Genomic DNA, 20,314 nt, shown 5'->3' on the forward strand with positions numbered 1-20,314 from the left:
ACGTCCTGGCTTCCACTGCACTCCGTGGCAATGAATTCCACAAGCCCACCACTGAAGAAATGTCGTCTCATTTCAGTTTTAAATCTACCCCCTCTAATTTTAAGGCTGTGCCCACGGGTCCTAGTCTCCCCACTTACCGGAAACAACTTCCTAGCGTCCACCCCTTCTAAACCATACATTATCTTGTAACTTTCTATTAGATCTCCCCTCAACCTTCTAAACTCTACTGAGTACAATCCCAGGATCCTTAGCTGTTCATCATATGTTAAACCTACCATTCCAGGGATCATCCGTGTGAATCTCCACTGGGCACGCTCCAGGGCTAGTATGTCCTTACTGAGGTGTGGGGCCCAAAATTGGACACAGTATTCTAAATGGGGCCTAACTAGAGCCTTATAAAGCCTCAGAAGCACATCACTGCTTTTATATTCCAACCCTCTTGAGAAAAACGACAACATTGCATTCGCTTTCTTAATTACGGACTCTACCTGCAAGTTAACCTTTAGAGAATCCTGGACCAACACTCCCAGATCCCTTTGCACTTCTGATTTGCGAATTTTCTCACCGTTTAGAAAATAGTCCATGCCTGTATTCTTTTTTCCAAAGTGCAAAACCTCACATTTTCTCACATTGAATTTCATCAGCCATTTCCTGGGCCACTCTCCTAAACTGTCTAAATCTTTCTGCAGCTTCCCCACCTCCTCAGTACTACCTGCCTGTCCACCTATCTTTGTATCATCGGAAAACTTTGCCAGAATGCCCCCAGTCCCTTCATCCAGATCATTAATATATAAGGTGAACAGCTGTGACCCCAACACTGAACCCTGCGGGACACCACTCGTCACCGGTTGCCATTCCGAAAAAGAGACTTTTATCTCAACTCTCTGCTTTCTGTCAGACAGCCAATCCTCAATCCAAGCCAGTAGCTCACCTTGAACACCATGGGCCCTCACCTTGCTCAGCAGCATCCCGTGAGGCACTGTATCAAAGGCCTTTTGGAAGTCTAGATAGATAACATTGGAAGTCTTGATAGATAACATTGTGGACTTGATTCCTTGATTGAGGTAGACTTGGGACCTGTCTCACTGCCTTGTCCTGGGAAGTGAAAGGCAACAGTAAACTGGCTCAGGGCACCAACAGACAATGAGCCAAAGAGGTGTCTTCAGGAAAAGTACACTTACTATCTGACGGAGTTTGGGAACACTGTTTTATTTACATAATATATTCTCCCATGGGATGTGGGCATCAGTGGAAAGGCCATCATTTGTTGCCCAAATCTAATTGCCCTTGCTTGGTAAGTGGGTACCTGTAGGGCAGTCTGGGAAAGGATGACACATTTCCATCCCTAAAAGACAGGAGCAAATCAGATAGCTTTTATATGGTTACTATCACATACACTACCATCAACTATATCTTTTCATCAACTGAATTGAAGTTTGTCGTGACATGGTGGGATTTCAACCCTTGTCCTGAAATAAAAACTCCAGAGGCGAAGAACATTTCTGTGACACCACCATCTCCTCCTCTGCAATATAAATGACTGAAGGCAAACATGATGGACTTTGGTCCTTGCTTGTTTACTATTCGTGTTTTTCCAGGATCAGGCAGAATGCTTCCCTGCTGGAATTTCATTTGTTCCCACCATCTTTTGATCCAGTGATCTGGACACAGAAATATATCGCTGTTCTGGTCCTTGGAAGGATGGGAGGTGTATAGCTGATTGCAGCGATAGGGGACGGGGCCCTTGAACTTATAAGAATGGAGAATTGTATTGTAAGATAGTTTCACAACAGCTTTCTTCTAATGAGACCAATGTTGTAAACAACAAAATGAATTTGAAGCCATCATTGTGCCTTTATATGTTTTTATAAGAGCCCTCCTCATTCTTCTAAATTCCAATGAGTATGGCCCCCAGGCTGCTCAACCTCTCCTCATGAGCCAACCCTCTTAACTTCAGAATCAATCTCGTGAACCTCCTCTGGTCTTCCTCCAGTGCCAGTACATCCTTTCTCAGCGTAAGGAGACCAATACTGTGCACGGTACTCCAGGTGTGGCTTCACCAGCAACCTGCACAGTTACAGAATAACCTCCCTGTTTTTAAACTCCATCCCTCTGGTAATGAAAGACAATATTCCATCTCATTTCTTAACTACCTGCTGCACTTGCAATCCAATATTTTGTTATTCACTCTGAGGACAATGTGGTGTCCCAAAGTTGTGGGGAGAGGAAGTCAATGACACAGGATGCCCCAACATTTTCAGTTGCCCTTTAAACATTGCACAGCATACATTTTAAGAAATGAGTAAGTCACAGTTCTGGCTAGACTTTCTGACTCTGATAGCCTGCCCTTTCCTCAAGGACAAAAGTCAGGAATTTACCTAACAATCACCAATCTAGAGAGATGTCCCTCAGCATCAGATTCCACTTGCCTCAAAGATGTTTTTACTCCTCCAGGGAGCTTCCCCAGATCACATCCACAGACAATAGCCAAGCAATAGTTATATATGGAAAGGTCAAGTCAAATGCTGCTCCATTTTAGCAACTAAACCATGCCCCAGACTCTCCCTAACTATGACACTCGGGATTAGTTAGATTGTAGCAATAAAGAATTAAATATTGGATTTCAATTAAAAGGTTCAATGAGAACTCATAAACTAATTTCTTTCTCATTTCATGACTAGGTAATCATTTTAACATCACTCCCACATGCTTTTTATAGAGGTTGTTTCCAGTAGCTCCTGAAGATTTGCTGAAAAATACATTAAACCTTTTGAAGAAATATGGCACCTTAGTAAATCAATGCTGCAAGAAGAAGCCTGCATCTGTAAAGCACCTATCGGTAGAATAGAACTTGTTTAGAAGGACCTGCTATGGCACAGTAATGGTGTCCTTGTATAACAGCCAGCAGTCCTGGGTTAAGGCTCCACCCATTTCAGAGGCGTGTAAAGCTTCTTTGAACTGACTAATTCGGAAACACCTAGAGTTACGTTTAGTGCTCCTGTCTCTAAGCCAAAAGGTTTCAGCGCCAATGTTTGAGTCTTGAACAGATATTCCAGACTACTACAATACGTCTGTTATGATGCAGATAAGTTAAGGTCCAAACTGCTGGTTCTGGTGAGAATCATGGAATCCCTATAGCGTGGAAGAAGGCCATTCGGCCCATAAAGTCCACACCAACCCACTGAAGGGCATCCCACCCTGACCCTATTCCTTACCCTACCCCTATAATTCTGCATTTCCCATGGCTAACTCACCTAACCTGAACATCCCCGGACACGAATGAAAATTGAGCATGGCCAAACCACCTAGCCTGCACATCTTTGGACTGTGGGAGGAAACCAGAGCACCCGGGGGAAACCCACACAGACACAGGGAGAATGTGCAAATTCCACACCAACAGTCACCCGAGGCTGGCATAAAATTTTCGGCCACTTACTTGAATAAGGAAAGGGAGTGTTTGTAAGGAACCAACAGTACATTGACTGGTAAACTCATGACCAATGACTGTTTATGAGACTTTGCTGCATGCAAATTAGCCACTTCACAACAGGAGTTATAATATTCCAAAAGTCGTGTGAAGTGCTTTGAGCTGTGCTGAGGATGTGGATGGTGCTGTACTGATGCAAGTTTTTTTTCCTTTCCAAAATAGAAATAAGTTAAAGTATCATAAAATATAATAATTCAAAATATAAAAATTAAGAGAGTTTAGATCTGATTTGCAGAAGAAATGTCTTCCCCAGAGAGTGGTGAGCCTGTGGAATTCACTAACATAGAAAGCAGTCAAGGAAAAATATTGTATGATTTCAAGATGGAGTTGGATATAGCACTTGGGGCTAGGGGCCAAAGGATATGGGTGAAAAGCAGGGACAGGTTACTGAATTGGGTGATTGAACAGCACAGCAGGCTTGAAGGACTGAATGCCCTACTCCTGTTTCTATTTTATCTTTTTCTGTGCTTTTCTAAACTCTTGGAAGTTTTACAGGATCAGGATTATCTCCACCCCCTGAATAATCATTAGGTGAGAGTTGTTCTAGCTTCCTTACATTTATTTCATAATGCTCAGCGATAAGTACTCACAGCAGATTGCAACAGAAATAGCACACACAGTGCTGAGACTTTGACAGAAGGGTGACTTAGAACCATTATACTAACAGGCCTTTTCCTGTTTAATTTGATGTACTGATTAGCTTGTTTGGAAACAGTGCAATCTACACAAGTCCAAGTTGCTTATTCACAATTGTCTCACTAATTTCAATAGTATTGAATTCCTGTTGAAAATGAACAGCTCCACTGGTAAATAGTTCCTTTCTTTAGTAGTGTCCTGTCCCAATAATCTGAAGCAGTATCATGCTCAGCGGTGCTTTGATAAGGCTTGCTTCTCTTTCAGAAGTTTGTATATTTCTCCTGTTCAACAACTGAGTCTTTCTCTCTGAAGCTTAGGACATCTACCCCTCCCTCCCAGTCCCTATCCCTCACTTCCCAGGCTTTCCCCCTTTGGGCACGTCTCAAATACGGCTGAGAGAGTTGGCAGACACCTGACCAACTTCTCACACCCGTGCCAATGCTGCAATATGCCATTCACATGGAGTTGGGGATCAGGGAGTCCTTTCAGTTGCCTAAGTGGCTGCGTCCATTGGCATTGTTCTGGGTCTCCTTGCAGCACATTCAGTCAGCCTGTGACTCCATGCAGCATTTTCTTTGGCATCATGGTGTGCCTGGCCCGGAATTCCAACAGGGAGTGTGAGGGTTTGGTGGGGGGGAGCAGTTTGATCCTTCAGCCCGAAAGCCGTGAAATGGACTAAGTGGACTTTGTCTTAAATTCTCTTTTTAATGTTTTCTCTTTATTCTATTATCACTGAAGGACTGTTATTCTGAACTTGCTATTCCTTTATTTTTCAAATTTGTCACTATGATTTTGTACTTTTGTAGGTTTGTAATGCCAGCCTTTTTACTTATTTATTTTTTAAATTTTTTTTCCAAAGAATTTGTACTCAAGAATCTGTACCTAAGATGACACCGTAAGTGTAAATCTTTCACTGTAGCTATGTTGAGGTACCAGTGTTATATTGGGATGGTGATTTCCGAAAGCTTGTGATTTTGAATAAACTTGTTGGACTATAAGCTGGTGTCATTTGATTTCTGCCTTTGTACTCATGTGAGTACATGTGACAATAAAGCAAATTCAATTCAAATTCAATTCAAATACTTTTTTCCTGCTCCTCTTCGAGACAGTGTGCAGTCTGTTCTGGGTTTCTTACCGATGCTTGTATGGGTGAGAAACTTACTGAAGTGAGCATGGGAGAACAAGAACAAAATTTTTAAAAAAAATGCTCTATCACTTGGAATATTCGTGCTCCTACACGACCATCACCTCCAATCAGAAATCCGTGGCTTCTCTGATAATGACTAGTTAGTATGAAACAAAGCCATTCCAAACACAGTGATCCCATGATTTAACTGGGTCTCTGAGCAAATAAAATAAAACACTCTAGCTTTCCCACCTGGGTTACCAGACTTCAGGTGAGAAATGTAGATGTGGACATCACCAGCAAAATCCAGCTCTACCTGCTGTTGAGCTGGTTAGAATCGGGGGCTGTTGGGTGCAGGCCAAGCATGGATTTGGCAAGTTGAACCAGGCAACAGCACTAAGCTTGAGGCTGAACCTCACAATCAACCAGCAGCTTCAGACGGTGAGGGAGGAAGGCTGGTGAGAAAGATCTTGGTAGGGTAAAGCCAGCCAGAGGCTTCTTATTAACCCTTTCAGGCTAACCACCTCATACAACAGGCCATTCAGCCCCTGGGACCTATCATTCAATCATACTGATTCAGCAACTCCTGCCTGATTTTCATCAACATCAAAATAACAATTGAGTGGTTTCTGCAATTCTGGGAGATTCCACCCACAAAGCCAATACCCTGAGCATAGGGGCAATAAAATTTTCCCTTGATATTGCTTGGAGAGTTCTTAACTGATTTGTTAAATGTAAAAGACAATTGGTTATAAGAGCAGTTTGAAAATACTATTTCTTCACATCAGCCATAGTGATTGAAGCTTTAGCGAGCAGTCCCTGGAATTCACTCCCCGATGCCCTTCACTTCTCCTTTAAGATTTGCCTTAAAATCCTGCCTTTAGATCAAAAGATCGTCTTCCTCTCTTGATTTCCCTTTGGCTAGTGTCCAAATTTACTTTGGCAAAATGATTCGGGATTGTTCTGCATGTCAGAGGTTTTATATAAACCCGACTTGTTGTTGTTCCAGTTTTTTATATTTTTGTTTACAGCTTGCGTTACCACAGCATATTGCTGTCTTTCATTCTTCCCCGATTGCCCTGAAGTCATTCAGAGTCAGTCACATAGTGTGGGACTGGAGTCACGAGTCCACCAGACTGGGCAGTGGGTGGCAGATTCCTGGCATTGGCGAACCAGCTGGGATTCAAGCCAACAATTTGGCAGCTGTTTGTTGTCATTTTGTTTCTGACAGTAGCCCACAAATTGCATGATTTATTGAGTTCAACTTAAGATGGTTCAAATTTGAACTCATCACCACGTTCACAGCTCATTTTCTCCATTTTTAAAATATTCTGCTAAATCAGGTTCCAAATCCCAGGGATTGCCAATGATGACATTGGAGCATACCTTTGCATGATTGATGCCTACTTTATAATGACAACAGTATATCATAGCACTGTTCATCTACTGAAATTCCAAATGTTCATTCCCAAACTTACACCTTTAATTGCACTCTTTGTTGTGCAACTGATATTCTTCACTTATTGATCTTGTTCTTGTAGTTATAAACTACAAGCATCAAAACACTAATAACCTAAAAGCCTGTCACCCCTCATCCAGTTAACAACTGCTTCCAGAATTAACAGAATATGATCATTATGCCAGCTCACTGCTTGACTGACATCAGATAACCCACAGCTCTGGAGTATTGGTTCTTTTACATTTAATTCTACTGGCCGGTACCCACTGAACAGATGCAATTTATTTCTGATCCAAAACCAGGGATCGCAGGTACAAAGAAATGTGGCAACTGTTGCTTCTGAAATGGAATTTAGAGTAGCAACTGTTGTATCTGTTACAGACCCAATCCCATTACAGCTTGGTCACCATTAGTCACCAATCCTCACTGCACAAAAGTTACTTTCTTTCTGAATCACCAACAGACAATATGCAGTAAATGCAGAATTGCATAATTTCAATGATGGTGGACAGCCAGGATATATGATATGATATGATATATGATATATGGTATATAATATATGATAATTCACTGCCTTTTGAAGGCTGACATCAACCTTCTCCAAGGTTTCATTCTTGCTCCCCACCCCCATATAATGGAGTGACCATAGCTGCCTGAGAAAATGTGCTTCTCCACCTTAGCGCCCATCTCTCTTCCCTTCAATGCTCATCCAATTCCACTTTGAAGGCTACTATCCTATCAGGCAATGCATTCTAGCTTCTAACTGATCACTAACATGAAGAAGATGTTTAAAATTAGATAGAGTAGACACAAAAATATTTTCCCCTTGGTGGAGGGGGCAATTTTCCCCGAATGGAGGGATCAATGACCAGGCTGTCGAATTTAAGTTAAAGGAAAGGAGGTTTAGAGGGGATGTGAGAAAATATTCCCTCTACCACAGATGGTGGTAGGAATCTGGAACTCACTGCCTGTAACGATGGTAGAGGCAGAAATCCTTATACCATTTAAGAAGTATTTAGATGTACACTTGCAATACCAAGGCATACAAGGCTATGGGCCAAGTGTTGGAAAATAGGAGTAGAATAGTTTAGTGCTTGTTTCTAACTGGCACAGATTCCATGGGCCAAAGGGGAGAGATGTTGATGCAGTGGTAATGCCGCTAGACTATTAATTCAAAGGCTTAGATTAAATGGGTTCCAATAGCAACTGATGGAGTTTTCATTAAATACAGAATTAGAAACTGTACTGAGCAATGATGGCCATCTAACTATCGTCAATTGTTTTTCAAAGCTCTTCTGGCTCATTGATAGCTTTTTGGGAAGGAAATCTGCCGTCTTTACCTGGTCTGGTCTACGTGTGACTCCAAACACAAAGAAATGTGGTTGACTCTTAACTGCCCTTTGAAAGGGTCTAGCAAAGCCACTCATTTCAAGGGAATTGGGATGGGTACAAATACTGGCCTAAACAGTGATGCCATAAAGTAGGAAAAATATCAGTATACATGCTGCTCTTATTGTAAATGCTACCAGCAGGTGGAGTAACGAGCACATGCACAAAACAGATGCTTTATAGCACAATGTCATTGCCCAGTGCTAGAGAACACACTGCTAATATAGAGTCATAGAGACATACAGCATGGAAACGGGCCCTTCGGTCCAACTTGTCCATGCTAACCAGACATTCTATATAATGTTCTGTGTATGAATTTTGTTAGATTTCGTAACTCTGTATCCCCTGGTTATTGACCTTTATTGTAAACACTGTACATCTGAACACTTTTAAGATTTTAAACACCTCTATTAAAACTTCCAAACATCTCTGCTGCACAGCTTCTCTAGTTTATTCATTGACCTTACGCCTCTCTGAAGTGGATGTGGTAAGGAATTCAATGTTGAGTAAGTTCCTCCTGTGTCCCCATTTCTTCATTTTGTGCCTTTGTATTCTATGTTTTAGTTTATCTTTCTCTGTTGTAAGATGGTGCCGGAGAGCAGCCACACTATACAACATTTTTCACTGTATTTTGTCACAAGATACGCACGATAAATAAATCAAATCAAATCAAATCAACCTGTTCTACAAGGCATAAGTCAGGGAGGTGAATTCTCTTCACTTGCTTGAAATGATCCAGCTCCAATTACACTTCAGTTCAGATTGGTACTCCATCCACCATCTCAAACTTCAAATTTCCTCATCACTGACGCACAGGAGCTGCAACGTGTTCAATTTAAAAGATGCATGCAGTTAACCAAAAGCTTTTTCTGGGCAGCATCTACAAAACACATGACATCTACCGCCTAGAAATATAGGTGCATCTAATATTACTGCTGATACACCACCACCTGAAAGTTCTCCCACAAGCCACACACCAACCTGACTTTGAACGAAACGACTGTTCCTTCAACGTCGCTGGGTTGAACAGCCAGAACTCCCTTCCTAACGGCACTATGGCACACTCATCTATTAAGGAAGGCAGCTCGCCACCATCTTCTCAAGGGCAACTAAGGATGAGCAATAAATGTTGACCGTGTCAATAATGTCCATATCCTATTAACATGAAAAAGATATTTTATTGTTACACTTCTTAGCTCCCTTATTGCTTAGGAAATGCACCCAGTAAGAAACAACTCTATAAATCCAGGGAAATTTCAGCTTCCATCCCAGATTTTCACTGGGGTAGCTTTTTTCTGCCGAAGTGAAGCTCGTGGAGCCTATAATTGTCTTAGCTGCTTGTGCAAAAAGGATTAAATCAGCCTGATTGCTACAGCAAAAATTCCAAAAAAAAATGGGAAGTAGGTGGACACCAGATAAGAATGGGACTTGCTGTGAAACCCCAAGCAGTTGAATAGCTTCAGCACTAAATTAGGAGTTGAATTGAGTAGGGAGACAGGCATGTCAGTATATCCATAAATTGTGCACTGGGACAGGATAGGAAATGCTGGAAAATGTGGGTACATAATTTTGTGTACTGAAATCCACAACTACGGGGATAGCGTGGGCTGCTCTGGGTAGCATGGTGGATCAGTGGTTAGCACTGCTGTCTCAAAGTGCCTGGGACCACATTCGATTCCACTCTCAGGCGACTGTCTGTGTGGAGTTTGCACATTCTCCCTGTGTCTTTGTGGGTTTCCTCTGGGTGCTCTGGTTTCCTCCCTCAGTCCAAAGGCGTGCAGGTGGATTAGGTGGATTGGCCATGTTAAACTGGCCATAGTGTCCAGGGTTGTGTAAATTAGGTGAATTAGCCATAGGAAATACAGGGTTACAGGGACTGGGGATGGGTCTGGGTGGGATGGTGTGGACATGTTGGGCCGAAAGGCCTTTGCAGTGTAGAGATTCTATGATTAGTTTGGGCACCTGTGTATATATAATGCTCCCCTTCGAGACCTTGGGGCAGCGTTAGTGCCCCTGCCTCTGGGCTAGGAGGTCTGAGTCCAAGTCCTACCTGCTCCAGAGGTGTGTAATAAAATCTCTGAATAGAGACAATATAGAAAATATCTGAGTACTCATCCTCACATAAATGGAAAGTAATATATTTGCAAGCTGCGTGGAGAGCCATGTACAGCACATAAGTACCAGCATAGTAAACTGTCTGGTACAAGTCTGATCCTGTGCAAGATACAAGACAGCAAATTTGTTGCTAGCGACCAGGAGTTGAAACCCATCAATCCCAGAGGTGACAGGACTGAACTGAATCGGCAGCTTTGTGACTGCGTTGAGCTGGGGTGGAACGGAAGGGTGTAGAGATAGGGGAACACTGATCAAACTGGGAATCCTTGCCCATATAAACGTGCTGCTTTCTAACTCCAGCTCAAGAAATAAAAGATCACAGATAATGTTATGGCTGATAAGCATCCCCTACCTTTACACCCACTCTCGGCAGTGCATGGCTTTTAGATGTTTAAACATCCTTCATTATCTCATATTTCTTTCCGTTTTTAAGAACATTGGCTTTAGTCACATTTGTTTCTCTACCTGTCTCCTCCTGTCTCACTTATTTTGCACAGAAAGTGAAACGAGACATTCAAATGTCGTTTTCGGAGACACATCGCTGTTTATACTATGGTGATTAGTTTGCTATTAGTTCCATTTGAAAGCTGGTTAATCCACAGATGCCCATTGTTTATTGGCTTTATTTGTGTTCACTAAATGATTTGTTCCCAAGCTGAGCCTTTCTTACATTTGATTCACTGCTAGCTTGTCCCATTCATGTCAAATTTTCAATCTTGATGGCTTTTTCCTATTAAGTCTGGTTCCTCTCTATTGCAACTTTTCACACAACTATAGAAAGCAAGTTTCCAGAGCAGCACTCATCTCCCAATGGACCACAACATTATCATATCAGAGCTAAGCCTTATGACTATGCAAACAAAGATTTGCAAAAATGTTCCTCTTTGAAAAATCATTGGTTTATTATAAGATTCAAATGCGGAACAGGCTGCTCCTACCAATTCAACATAACAGATATTGAATTATCTAATAACTTAAACTGAGCAACATAAATATTACACAGCAAAGTGAAACTTGGGTGTTTGATAAAACCAAAATGATGAGTTAATTTGAACTGGAGCAGAGAACATCTGACTTGTGTATGTAGTCTAACATCAGACTGATCTCAACAGTGTTACTTCTAACCACTCGCTTATCAACCATTGGTATTTATTAGACAAATTCTGCACTGGGCAGATTCCCGCGCACACGGCTCAGGATGAGGAATTAAAAATATAATGAAAGGCTTGGAATACCAGGGTTCCTTTGCTCAAACAGTGAGATTGAAAAGTTGTGGGCAGAAATGTTAATTGTTATGAAGGAATGGGACAGATTGTTTTCAGTGGTTGACAGGCGTGTGTACATGCGGGTGGGATAGTGCTATGGAATGAGGAATCTCTTAAAGCGGGGAGGCTGCTGTGCTACAAATGTGCAAAAACATGGAGTTTTTTTTATTTACTCATAGGACGTCAATGTTGCTGGCTGGGCTAGCATGTAAGTTTCATCCCTAGTTGCCCCTGAGTAGGTGGTGGTTAGCTGCCTTCTGGATCTGCACATCTGAATGTGCTGTAGGTTGCCCTTACAGAGGGAATTCCAGGATTTTGACCAAGCAGCATTGAAGGAATAGTGATTGATATATTTCCAAGTCAGGATGGTGAGTGGCTTGGACAGGGACTTGCAGGTGTGGCATTTCTGTGTGTCTGGTACCCTTGTCCTTCTAGATGGAAGTGGTCATGAGTTTAGAAGATGCTGTATAAGGATCTTTGGTGAACTTCTGCAGCACACCTTGTAGTTAGTACATATTGCTGCGACTGAGTGTCAGAGGTGGAGGGAGTGGGTGATTGTAGAGGTGGTGTTAATCAAGCGGGCTGCTTTATCCTGCTTTGTCCCAAGCTTCTCAAGTGTTGTTGAAGCTGCACTCATCCAAGCAAGTGTAGAATATTCCATGAGACTCATGACTTGTGCCATGTAGATGGTAGGCAAACTGGGAAGTCAGGAGGTGAATTACTTTCTACAGTATTCCTTGCCTCTGACCTGCCCTTGTATCCCCTGTGTTTATGTGGCAAGTCCAGTTGAGTTTCTGGCCAATGGTAACCCCAACAATGTTGATAGTCGAGGATTCAGTGATGGTAACACCATTGAATGTCAAGGGGAGGTAGTTATATTGTCTTTTATTGGAGATGGTCATTGTCTGGCATTTATGTGGCACAAATTTACTTGCCATTTGTCAGCACACGCCTGGATATTCTCCAGATCTTGTTGCATGTCAACATGCACCCTTCGGTATCTGAGAAATCATGAATGGTGCTGAATATTATGCAATTACCAGTGAACATCCCCACTTCTGACCCTAGGTTGGAAGGAAGTTTATCGATAAAGCAGCTGAAGATGTTCACTGAGGAACGCCTGCAGAGGTGTCCTGGAGCTGAGATGACTGGCATCCAACAGCCACGGCCATCTTCCCACATGTAAGGCCTGGCTCCAACCATCGGAGAGTTTGCCCCCATCACCTATTGATTCCAGCTTTGCCAGGACGCCTTGTTGCCTTACTTTGTCAAATGTAGCCTTGATGTCAAGGGATGTCACTCTCACCTCACTTCTGGAATTCAGCTCTTTTGTCCATGTCTGAACCAAGGCTGTAATGAGGTCAGGAGCTGAGTGGCCCTGGTGGAATCCAAAAGGGGCATTGCTGAGCAGGTTATTGCTGAGCAGGTGCTGCTTGGTAGCACTGTTACTGACACCTTCCATCACTTTGCTGATGATCGAGAGGAGACTGATGGAGTGGTAATTGGCTGGGTTGGATTTGTCTTGCTTTTTGCATACAGGACATACTTAGGAAGGTTTCCACACTGTTGGGTAAATGCCAGTGTTGTAACTGTACTAGCACAGCTTGGCTAGGGAAGTGGCAAGCTCTGGAGCACAAGTCTTCAGTACTATTGCCGGAATGTTGTCAGGGCCCATAGCCTTTGCAGTAGCCAGTGTCTCCAACTGTTTCCTAACAACAAACAAACTGAATTGATTTGGCTGAAGACTGGTGTCTGTGATGGTGGGGACCACTGGTCAAGGCCAACTTGGATCATTCACTCGGCACTTCTGGCTGAAGACTCCTGCGAATCTGATATTGGATGTGGGATCATTTAGTGGGATCTGTCAATTGTTTGTTGCTTATACGGTTTCGCATGCAAGTAGTCCTGTTTGGCAGCTTCACCAGGTTGGCCCCTTATTTTTAGGTGTGCCTGGTGCTGCTCGCGGCATGCTCTCTTGCACTCTCCATTAAACCAGGGTTGATCCACTGGCTTGATGATACTGATTGAGTGGGGGATATGCTGAACCAGAAAGTTGCAGATTGTGCTGGAGTACAGTCCTGATGCTGTTGATGGCCTGCCTCATGGATGCCCAGTCTTGAGTTGACAGATCTGCTCAAAATCTGACCCATTTAGCACAGTGATAGTGCTACATAACACGATGGAAGTTATTTTCAGTGTAAAGGCAGGATTTGATCTCCGCAATTACTGTGCAGTGGTCATTCTTATTGATAGTGTCATGGAAAGACACAACTGCAGCTGGCATATTGGTGAAGATAAAGGTATCATTTCCCCTCTTGTTGGCTCCCTCACCACCTGCCGCAGACCTAGTCTAGCAATAATGTCCTTTCGGACCTGACCAACTTGATCTGTAGTGCTGCTGCCAAGCCACACTTGGTAGTGGACATCGAAGTCCACACTCTCCACCCAGAGTACATTTTGTGCTCTTGCCATCCTCAGTCATTCCTCCGACTGTTGTTCAACATGGAGCAGTACTAATTTATCAGCCCAGGGGACAGTTTCTTTGCTCATGTTTAACCTAAAGCCATGAGACTTCGTGGGGTCTGGAGTCGATGTTGAGGGCTTCCAGGGCAAATCCCTCCTAACTGCTATGCTGTCACCTCTGCTGGGTTTGTCCTCCCAGTGGGACAGGTCATATCCAGGGATGGTGTCTGGGACATTGTCTATAAGGTATGACTCTGTGAGTTTAACTATGTCAGGCTGTTGCTTGATTAGTCTGTGAGGCAGCTCTCCCAATTCTGGCATGAGACCCCCAGAGGTTGGTGAGGACGACTTTGCAGGATCAACAAGGCTGTTTCTGCCATTGCCTTTGCCAGTGTCTACATTGATACTTTGTCTGGTTTTATTTCTTTATTGAAACTTTGTACCAATCGATGGTCTAAGGCCATTTCAGAAGGCAATTGAGAGTCAACCATGTTGTTGTGGGTCTGAAGTCACATTTAAGCTGGAGACCAGATAAGGGTGGCAGATCTCACTCCCTGAAGGGCATTAGCGAACTATCCCCCATCAACTATTTCATGGTCATCAGTGTATCCTTAATTCCAAGCTTTTTTTTTAAACTGAATTCAAATTCCACCATGCCTTGACAAGATTCAAACCCAGGTCCTCCGAACATTAAGTCAAACAGAAATTGCTGGAAACCTCAGTGGGTCTGGCAGCATCTGTGAAGAGAAATCTGACTTAATTTTTCAGGTTCAGTGATCCTTCTTCAGAAAGGTCTTCTTCTTCTGAAGGGTCACTGGACCCGAAACATTAACCTTGGCTTCTCTCTGCAGATGTTGCCAGATCTGTTGGGTTTCTCCAGCATTCCATGTTTGTTTCAATACCCATACCAGATGTGAGGCCACCTTAGCCCCCATTTGCAGAATGGTTATCCTTAAGCTATAGATAACCAATTGTACCTTTCTAACAGTGAAAGCTGTTATAGGCTTTGGCATCTTAGCATCACCAATTTGTTGTACCTGAGATATTGCTTGCCAAATTCTAGCCAGTCTCTAACAAAATGTGATGATGCTTTGTGTTCAAGTGATTGGTGACAAAGTCAGTGTGAGACTTGTGCATGATATCACAATGATATGATGCTTCTCCTGACTTCACTTCTCTCTCCTTTATTGGGAAGAGAGAGATGAGATCCTGTTTTAAACACAATGCTGTATATACCTTTAAGACACCATATTTGGTGTTTCATAACACAGTGTGGAGCTGGAGGGACACAGCAGGCCAGGCAGCATCAGAGGAGCAGGGAAGCTGACATTTCAGGTTGGGCAAACATCAGCTTTCCTGCTCCTCTGATGCTGCCTGGCCTGCTGTGTTCCTCCTGCTCCATGCTGTGTTATCTCAGACTCTAGCATTGGCAGTACTTACTAACTCTCAGACCTGGTGTTGCCTTTGATTTGTGAAGTTCATTCCAACCAACTAAGATTTGTATATACATTAATGCCCTCTGATATATGTTCATGCTCAATGTAAGTAATCAATCCACTTACTGACTGAATTTTTGACAGTAATTGTCAGTCCTGGCTCTGGATAGAAATTTTGCCTCTGAGCAAGAAGATTGTCAGTTCAGGTTCCAGTCCAGAATCTTGAACACTTAATACAGGATATACCTCACAGTACTGAAGGGTTCTGTACTGTCAGAGGTGCCATCTTTCAGATGAGGTGTTAAAACAAGGCCTTCTCTGCCCTTTTAGACAAATGTCAAGATCCTGCAGCATAAACTTGAGGAAGAACATGAGAGACCTCCCCGGTGTTCTTGCCAATTTATGCCCCTCAACTAACAAATAGTAAGATCACTTGGACCTTTATTTAAGGGCTGTTTATGGGTCACCACTGTATGAACGTTGACTTTTATGCTTCCTACATTGCAAATGTGACATTTTAAAAATTACCTCATTATTTGTGAGTGTTTTGGCACATTTGTAGGTTGAGAAAGATGGTTTATAAATACATGTTCTTTCTTTGCATATACTTCAGTAAAGAATATATTGCCTCCACTGCTTCAGTGGTTTTCCAATTACCTCCAACGATATTTGTAAAGTTACTCATTTTTAATTGCCCGCATATCGAAACACGTATACTCGTATCCTAGGCAAGAGTGTTACCAACTCAGTCACAGCTGCCACTGATATTAGAGCTGACACCTAGGGGTAAATTTCATCATCGCTGCTTGGGTGGTAATCTGCTGCTTGCCATGTGTTTAGGGCAGTGATTTTCAAATTCTTCCTAGAAAAATGTTGGCAAATTCCCCATGATTCCGCTCACCACAAACATTGCTTCACTCCTGACCCACCCCAGTACTAACATCTAAAAGGCAGCATTAACTGAAAGAACACAGAAGCATGCTCTCTGTGAACACTCTAGCGAGTTAGTAAACACAAAACAAAAACCTGCAGAATTCCAGAGATACAACCAGAAGACCTCAAACACCACAGGCATCCCTCAAGAGATCCCAGTTTTTGAAACGTATGACTCAGAAGATCAAGGTTCAACTTGAATTGATAAAACAAGACAACTGGAGAATGATGAGCTCGATGTTTGCTCATTAATATCAAATGCTAAAACCATAATAACTAAAAGAATAATTTATCCAACTTTACTTCTAATAGTAGTCAGTTTATGTTTCTAAGTTTCAATAAAGTAACTGCAAAGAAAACATGAATACTCATTATTAAAAGCATTTTCATTACGTCAGTCTCACAGGAGGTGCAAAGTTGACATGTTTGCTACAGTTATTAGCTTTTATCATTGAAATGCAATGATATTACTCCCTTGCATACAAAAACACTACACAAACCAAAATAATGGTTCAAAGAATAAAAATGCTCTGGCATTTGTAAGACACCTTTCACGATCTCAGGATGTCTTAACATGAATGACAACCAATGATGTATTTTGAAATGTTGTCCCTGTTGCAATGTAGAAAATATGGCAGTCAATTTGCATACGGCAGCTCATACTTGGTACAGTCAGTTGTTGGAAGAAGGACAAATATTGGTTGGATCCATACGGGAGACTCATCTATTGTTTACTGAGTGGTGTCCACAGAACTTCCACATCCAACTGTGAGAGCAGATTTTTCATCTCATCCGCAAAACAGCACTGTCTTGCAGCACTGAAATGCCAGCCTAGGTTAAATGAGCAAATCTCTGTATTGGGACTTAATCCTCTGATGTAGAGGTAAAAGTATCACCAACAGAGCCACAAGTGAGATCGAGAAATCACCAAAATAAATTTGCCAAAAGAAGAAGCTGCGCATACCACGTAACATTATGTGCCGTCAGTAGCAGAATTATTCAAGCTGAAGCAACATTACATGGCTGAGAAAACTCTCCAACCTTACAATGTGCACAATTGTTTAATGTTAAACTTTCCCCTTAATCTTAAAGGAGTTTCATTTTGAATTGCCAATAAACTAGATGTACAAAAAGTCAAATTGCTTGTATTGTACAATATTACACAGAATTACTTTAAAATTGCTTAGAAATAGAATTTTGATCCGAAGAGTCAGCATTGGTGTTTATCCTCTACACAATTTCCAATAATCTAAATCTCAGGTGCCTCTTTCTCCACAACTTTAAGCTATCTTTTTTCTTCTTATCCTACCTGTATCTATTGTGACATGGATTTTGACTGAGATTTCTCCTGCCCCGTCACTGCTACTTTGGCCAAAGCAACAAGTGGCATTTATATAGCACTCATAAATGAATAAATGCGTCAAGGGTCTTCACTCTCTTAAACAGGGACTCCTTCAAAAGATGAATTGGGGAAATGGGTTAAACCTCAAACAACTTCATCACCTTCAGTCATTGATTCTGGTGGCATTCTTAACCCTTCCTGGATGACAGTCTCCCCTGTCTTCCCGCCTCCCTTACATTTCATCTCGACTCATTCTACACAGTCTCAACACTGGAAAGGAGTTTATGTCTTCTTTTTATGTCTCCATCCACTCTGACTCATCCCTTCATGATCTTCAGTCTGCCCATCAAATCACTGTTCTTTCCTTCTGTGTTCTAAGCCTGCAACCTTTCAACATGATTGTGTTGGGAGTAAAAATAGACTTTGCAAATTCATTCTAAAGGCATTAAATGATTCTTGTCTGATACTAATTGTGGAGTGACCTTATTCTAGTTATATCCTCAGTTTCTATTCAAGCAACCCCAGAACTGATTTCTCTCAATTTAAAACATAACGTGTTTAATCTGGTGAAAAGGGTATTATGGCATTCTCTTTATCCGTCACCACCAGTGCATGGTCAGAAATAATAGGATTTCACCATCAATCTAAGTCCCCTCATGCGGAATAAGCAGGAAGGCAGTTCAATTCCTGGTCCTGGTCAGAGGTAACCTGGTCCCCAAGGCAGTTGCCTTCAGGATCTGTGACTGAAGACTTTCAACCAAGCTTGCTGGACGCTTCAAGCTACAGAATCACAGAATTGTGTCTGCAGTGAAGGAGGCCATTTGGCACATCGTACGTGCACCAGCTCTTCAAATGGCCATCAAGACCTAATGCCAATGTCCTGCTTTACCCACGGCACACCTGCACACTATTTCTATCCCAAAAAAAACCATGCAATGCCTTCTGGAAATGCTTGATTTGAACTTGCGTCCAGCATATTCCCAGGCAGTACCCGCACAACATGACCGCTGGCTGAGCGAAAAAGACTTTCTCACGTCACCCCTGCTTCACTTGACTCATGCTTCTTCTTCTCACTCCTTCTGCCGTCAGGAATAACTTCCCCCCACCTACGCTATCCAGCCGCTCATGATCTTGGAATCTCCTCTCAGCCTTTTTCTGTCCGGGGTGAACAGCCCCAGCTTTTGTCCTCATCTCTAGAGTTTCACATTCCTGGAACCATTCTTGTGAATCGCTTCTGCGTTCTCGCCCCAATGCGTTCACATCTTTCCCGAAATGTGGGCCAAGAGCTGGACACAGCTTTCCAGCCCAGGCCCAACAGGTGTCGTGTATACGTTCAATACCACCTCTTTGATCCTGTTACTCAGTGCTGCTATTAATGAAGGAGCAAACTACTGCAGATGCTGGAGTCTGCACTGAAAGACAGATGGAAATTACAGGCAGCATTAATAAAGGAGCAAATTAAGGCAGATGCTGGAATCTGTTTTGAAAAACAACAAAAAAAAGCTGGAAATGCCCAGCAGGTCAAGCAACAGAGGTGATTTCCAGCATTTTTGAATTCCAGTCCTATTAATATAGCAGGCAGTCTCTGGAAAACTCCTTTTGCCAACCTCAGTGAGTCCCAAAAGGGGAAGAGAGGTGCTGTCTTGCAGATGATCTCGATCTTTCACTCACCTGGTTAGCGATGGGGTTCTTCTTCCCGAGCTTACCGGGCTGCAAGCCGACAGACCGGTTGACCGGGGGATGGACCTGGTCGGCGGCTGGCTCGCTCGCCGGAGATTTGATTGAGTTGATTTTGGATCTGGCGGTGTGAATGCTCGGGGAGCCCAGGATGAGCAAGGTAGCCCAGAGAAAGAGACAGCCGGCGGGAATCATCCTCCAGCAGACACGCTAGTAGAGACAGAGTAGGGGTGTCGGGGGGTGGGGGTGTTGTTGGAATCACTAAGGAGCAACTTTACAAATAAAAAAGGAAAAAAAAATCACTCAAAGGCTGGGGATAGTCGCTGCTGCTCTCTTCCCCCCTGCTTTATGCTATCGGTGTTTCTCTGAACTGCATTTGCCTGAAAAGCACTCGCCGTTTCTCGGTCTGTGTGCCCTCCTTCTCCAAGCCCTTCTATTTATACAGACCTCCGTCTGATTCCCACCCGCTCACCGCGCCCCCCCAACCCCTACACCACCTCCACCCCTAAATCCAGGAGATTCAGAAACAGAGAGAGAGGAGGGGGTGTTCACATCCAAGCGCCTCTCCCCTCCCCACTAACCCCCTCCTCCACATCCCAATACGAAATAACACCCTCCCTCTCCAAAGAGCCGCGACCAAACACAGACAGAGAGAGAGAGAGAGAGATTACAATTACTGAGAACTTGGGGGAACAGGAACATTGCTGGGATCCTCCTGACAATATTGCATTGCACACAGAGAGTTGGATTGGGAGGGTGTCTAGGAGCGGGGATCTCTGTCCTCTCTGGGGCTGATTGTCTCTCCCTGCCCCTTTGATCTGATCCCTGGGTACCAGGAAGGACAGACCACCCCCCCTCCCCCGGGAGTTGTTTAATTTCATCAATGTTGCAGACACAACCTGGGCTCTGAATGGATTTTACATTCTTTAGTCTTTTACAGTTCTGTCAACAGACTATAGATGCTGCATCCGTAAGTCCAGTCTATT

The 20,314-nt window shown here is 43.1% G+C and overlaps 1 protein-coding gene across 1 annotated transcript in view; it reads right to left on the reverse strand.

Moving 5' to 3' along the window:
* dkk2 (dickkopf WNT signaling pathway inhibitor 2) overlaps nucleotides 1-19,764 on the reverse strand; it is a 46,137-nt gene extending 26,373 nt beyond the window's left edge. Inside the window, exon 1 of the mRNA XM_048548808.2 lies at nucleotides 19,323-19,764. Coding sequence (XP_048404765.1) covers nucleotides 19,323-19,523 — 201 coding nt within the window. The 5' untranslated portion in view covers nucleotides 19,524-19,764. The remainder of the gene's footprint in view (nucleotides 1-19,322) is intronic.
* Nucleotides 19,765-20,314: the final 550 nt, after the last annotated feature.

This window comes from Stegostoma tigrinum, chromosome 1, assembly GCF_030684315.1.
Source record: "Stegostoma tigrinum isolate sSteTig4 chromosome 1, sSteTig4.hap1, whole genome shotgun sequence".
Taxonomy (NCBI): domain Eukaryota; kingdom Metazoa; phylum Chordata; class Chondrichthyes; order Orectolobiformes; family Stegostomatidae; genus Stegostoma; species Stegostoma tigrinum.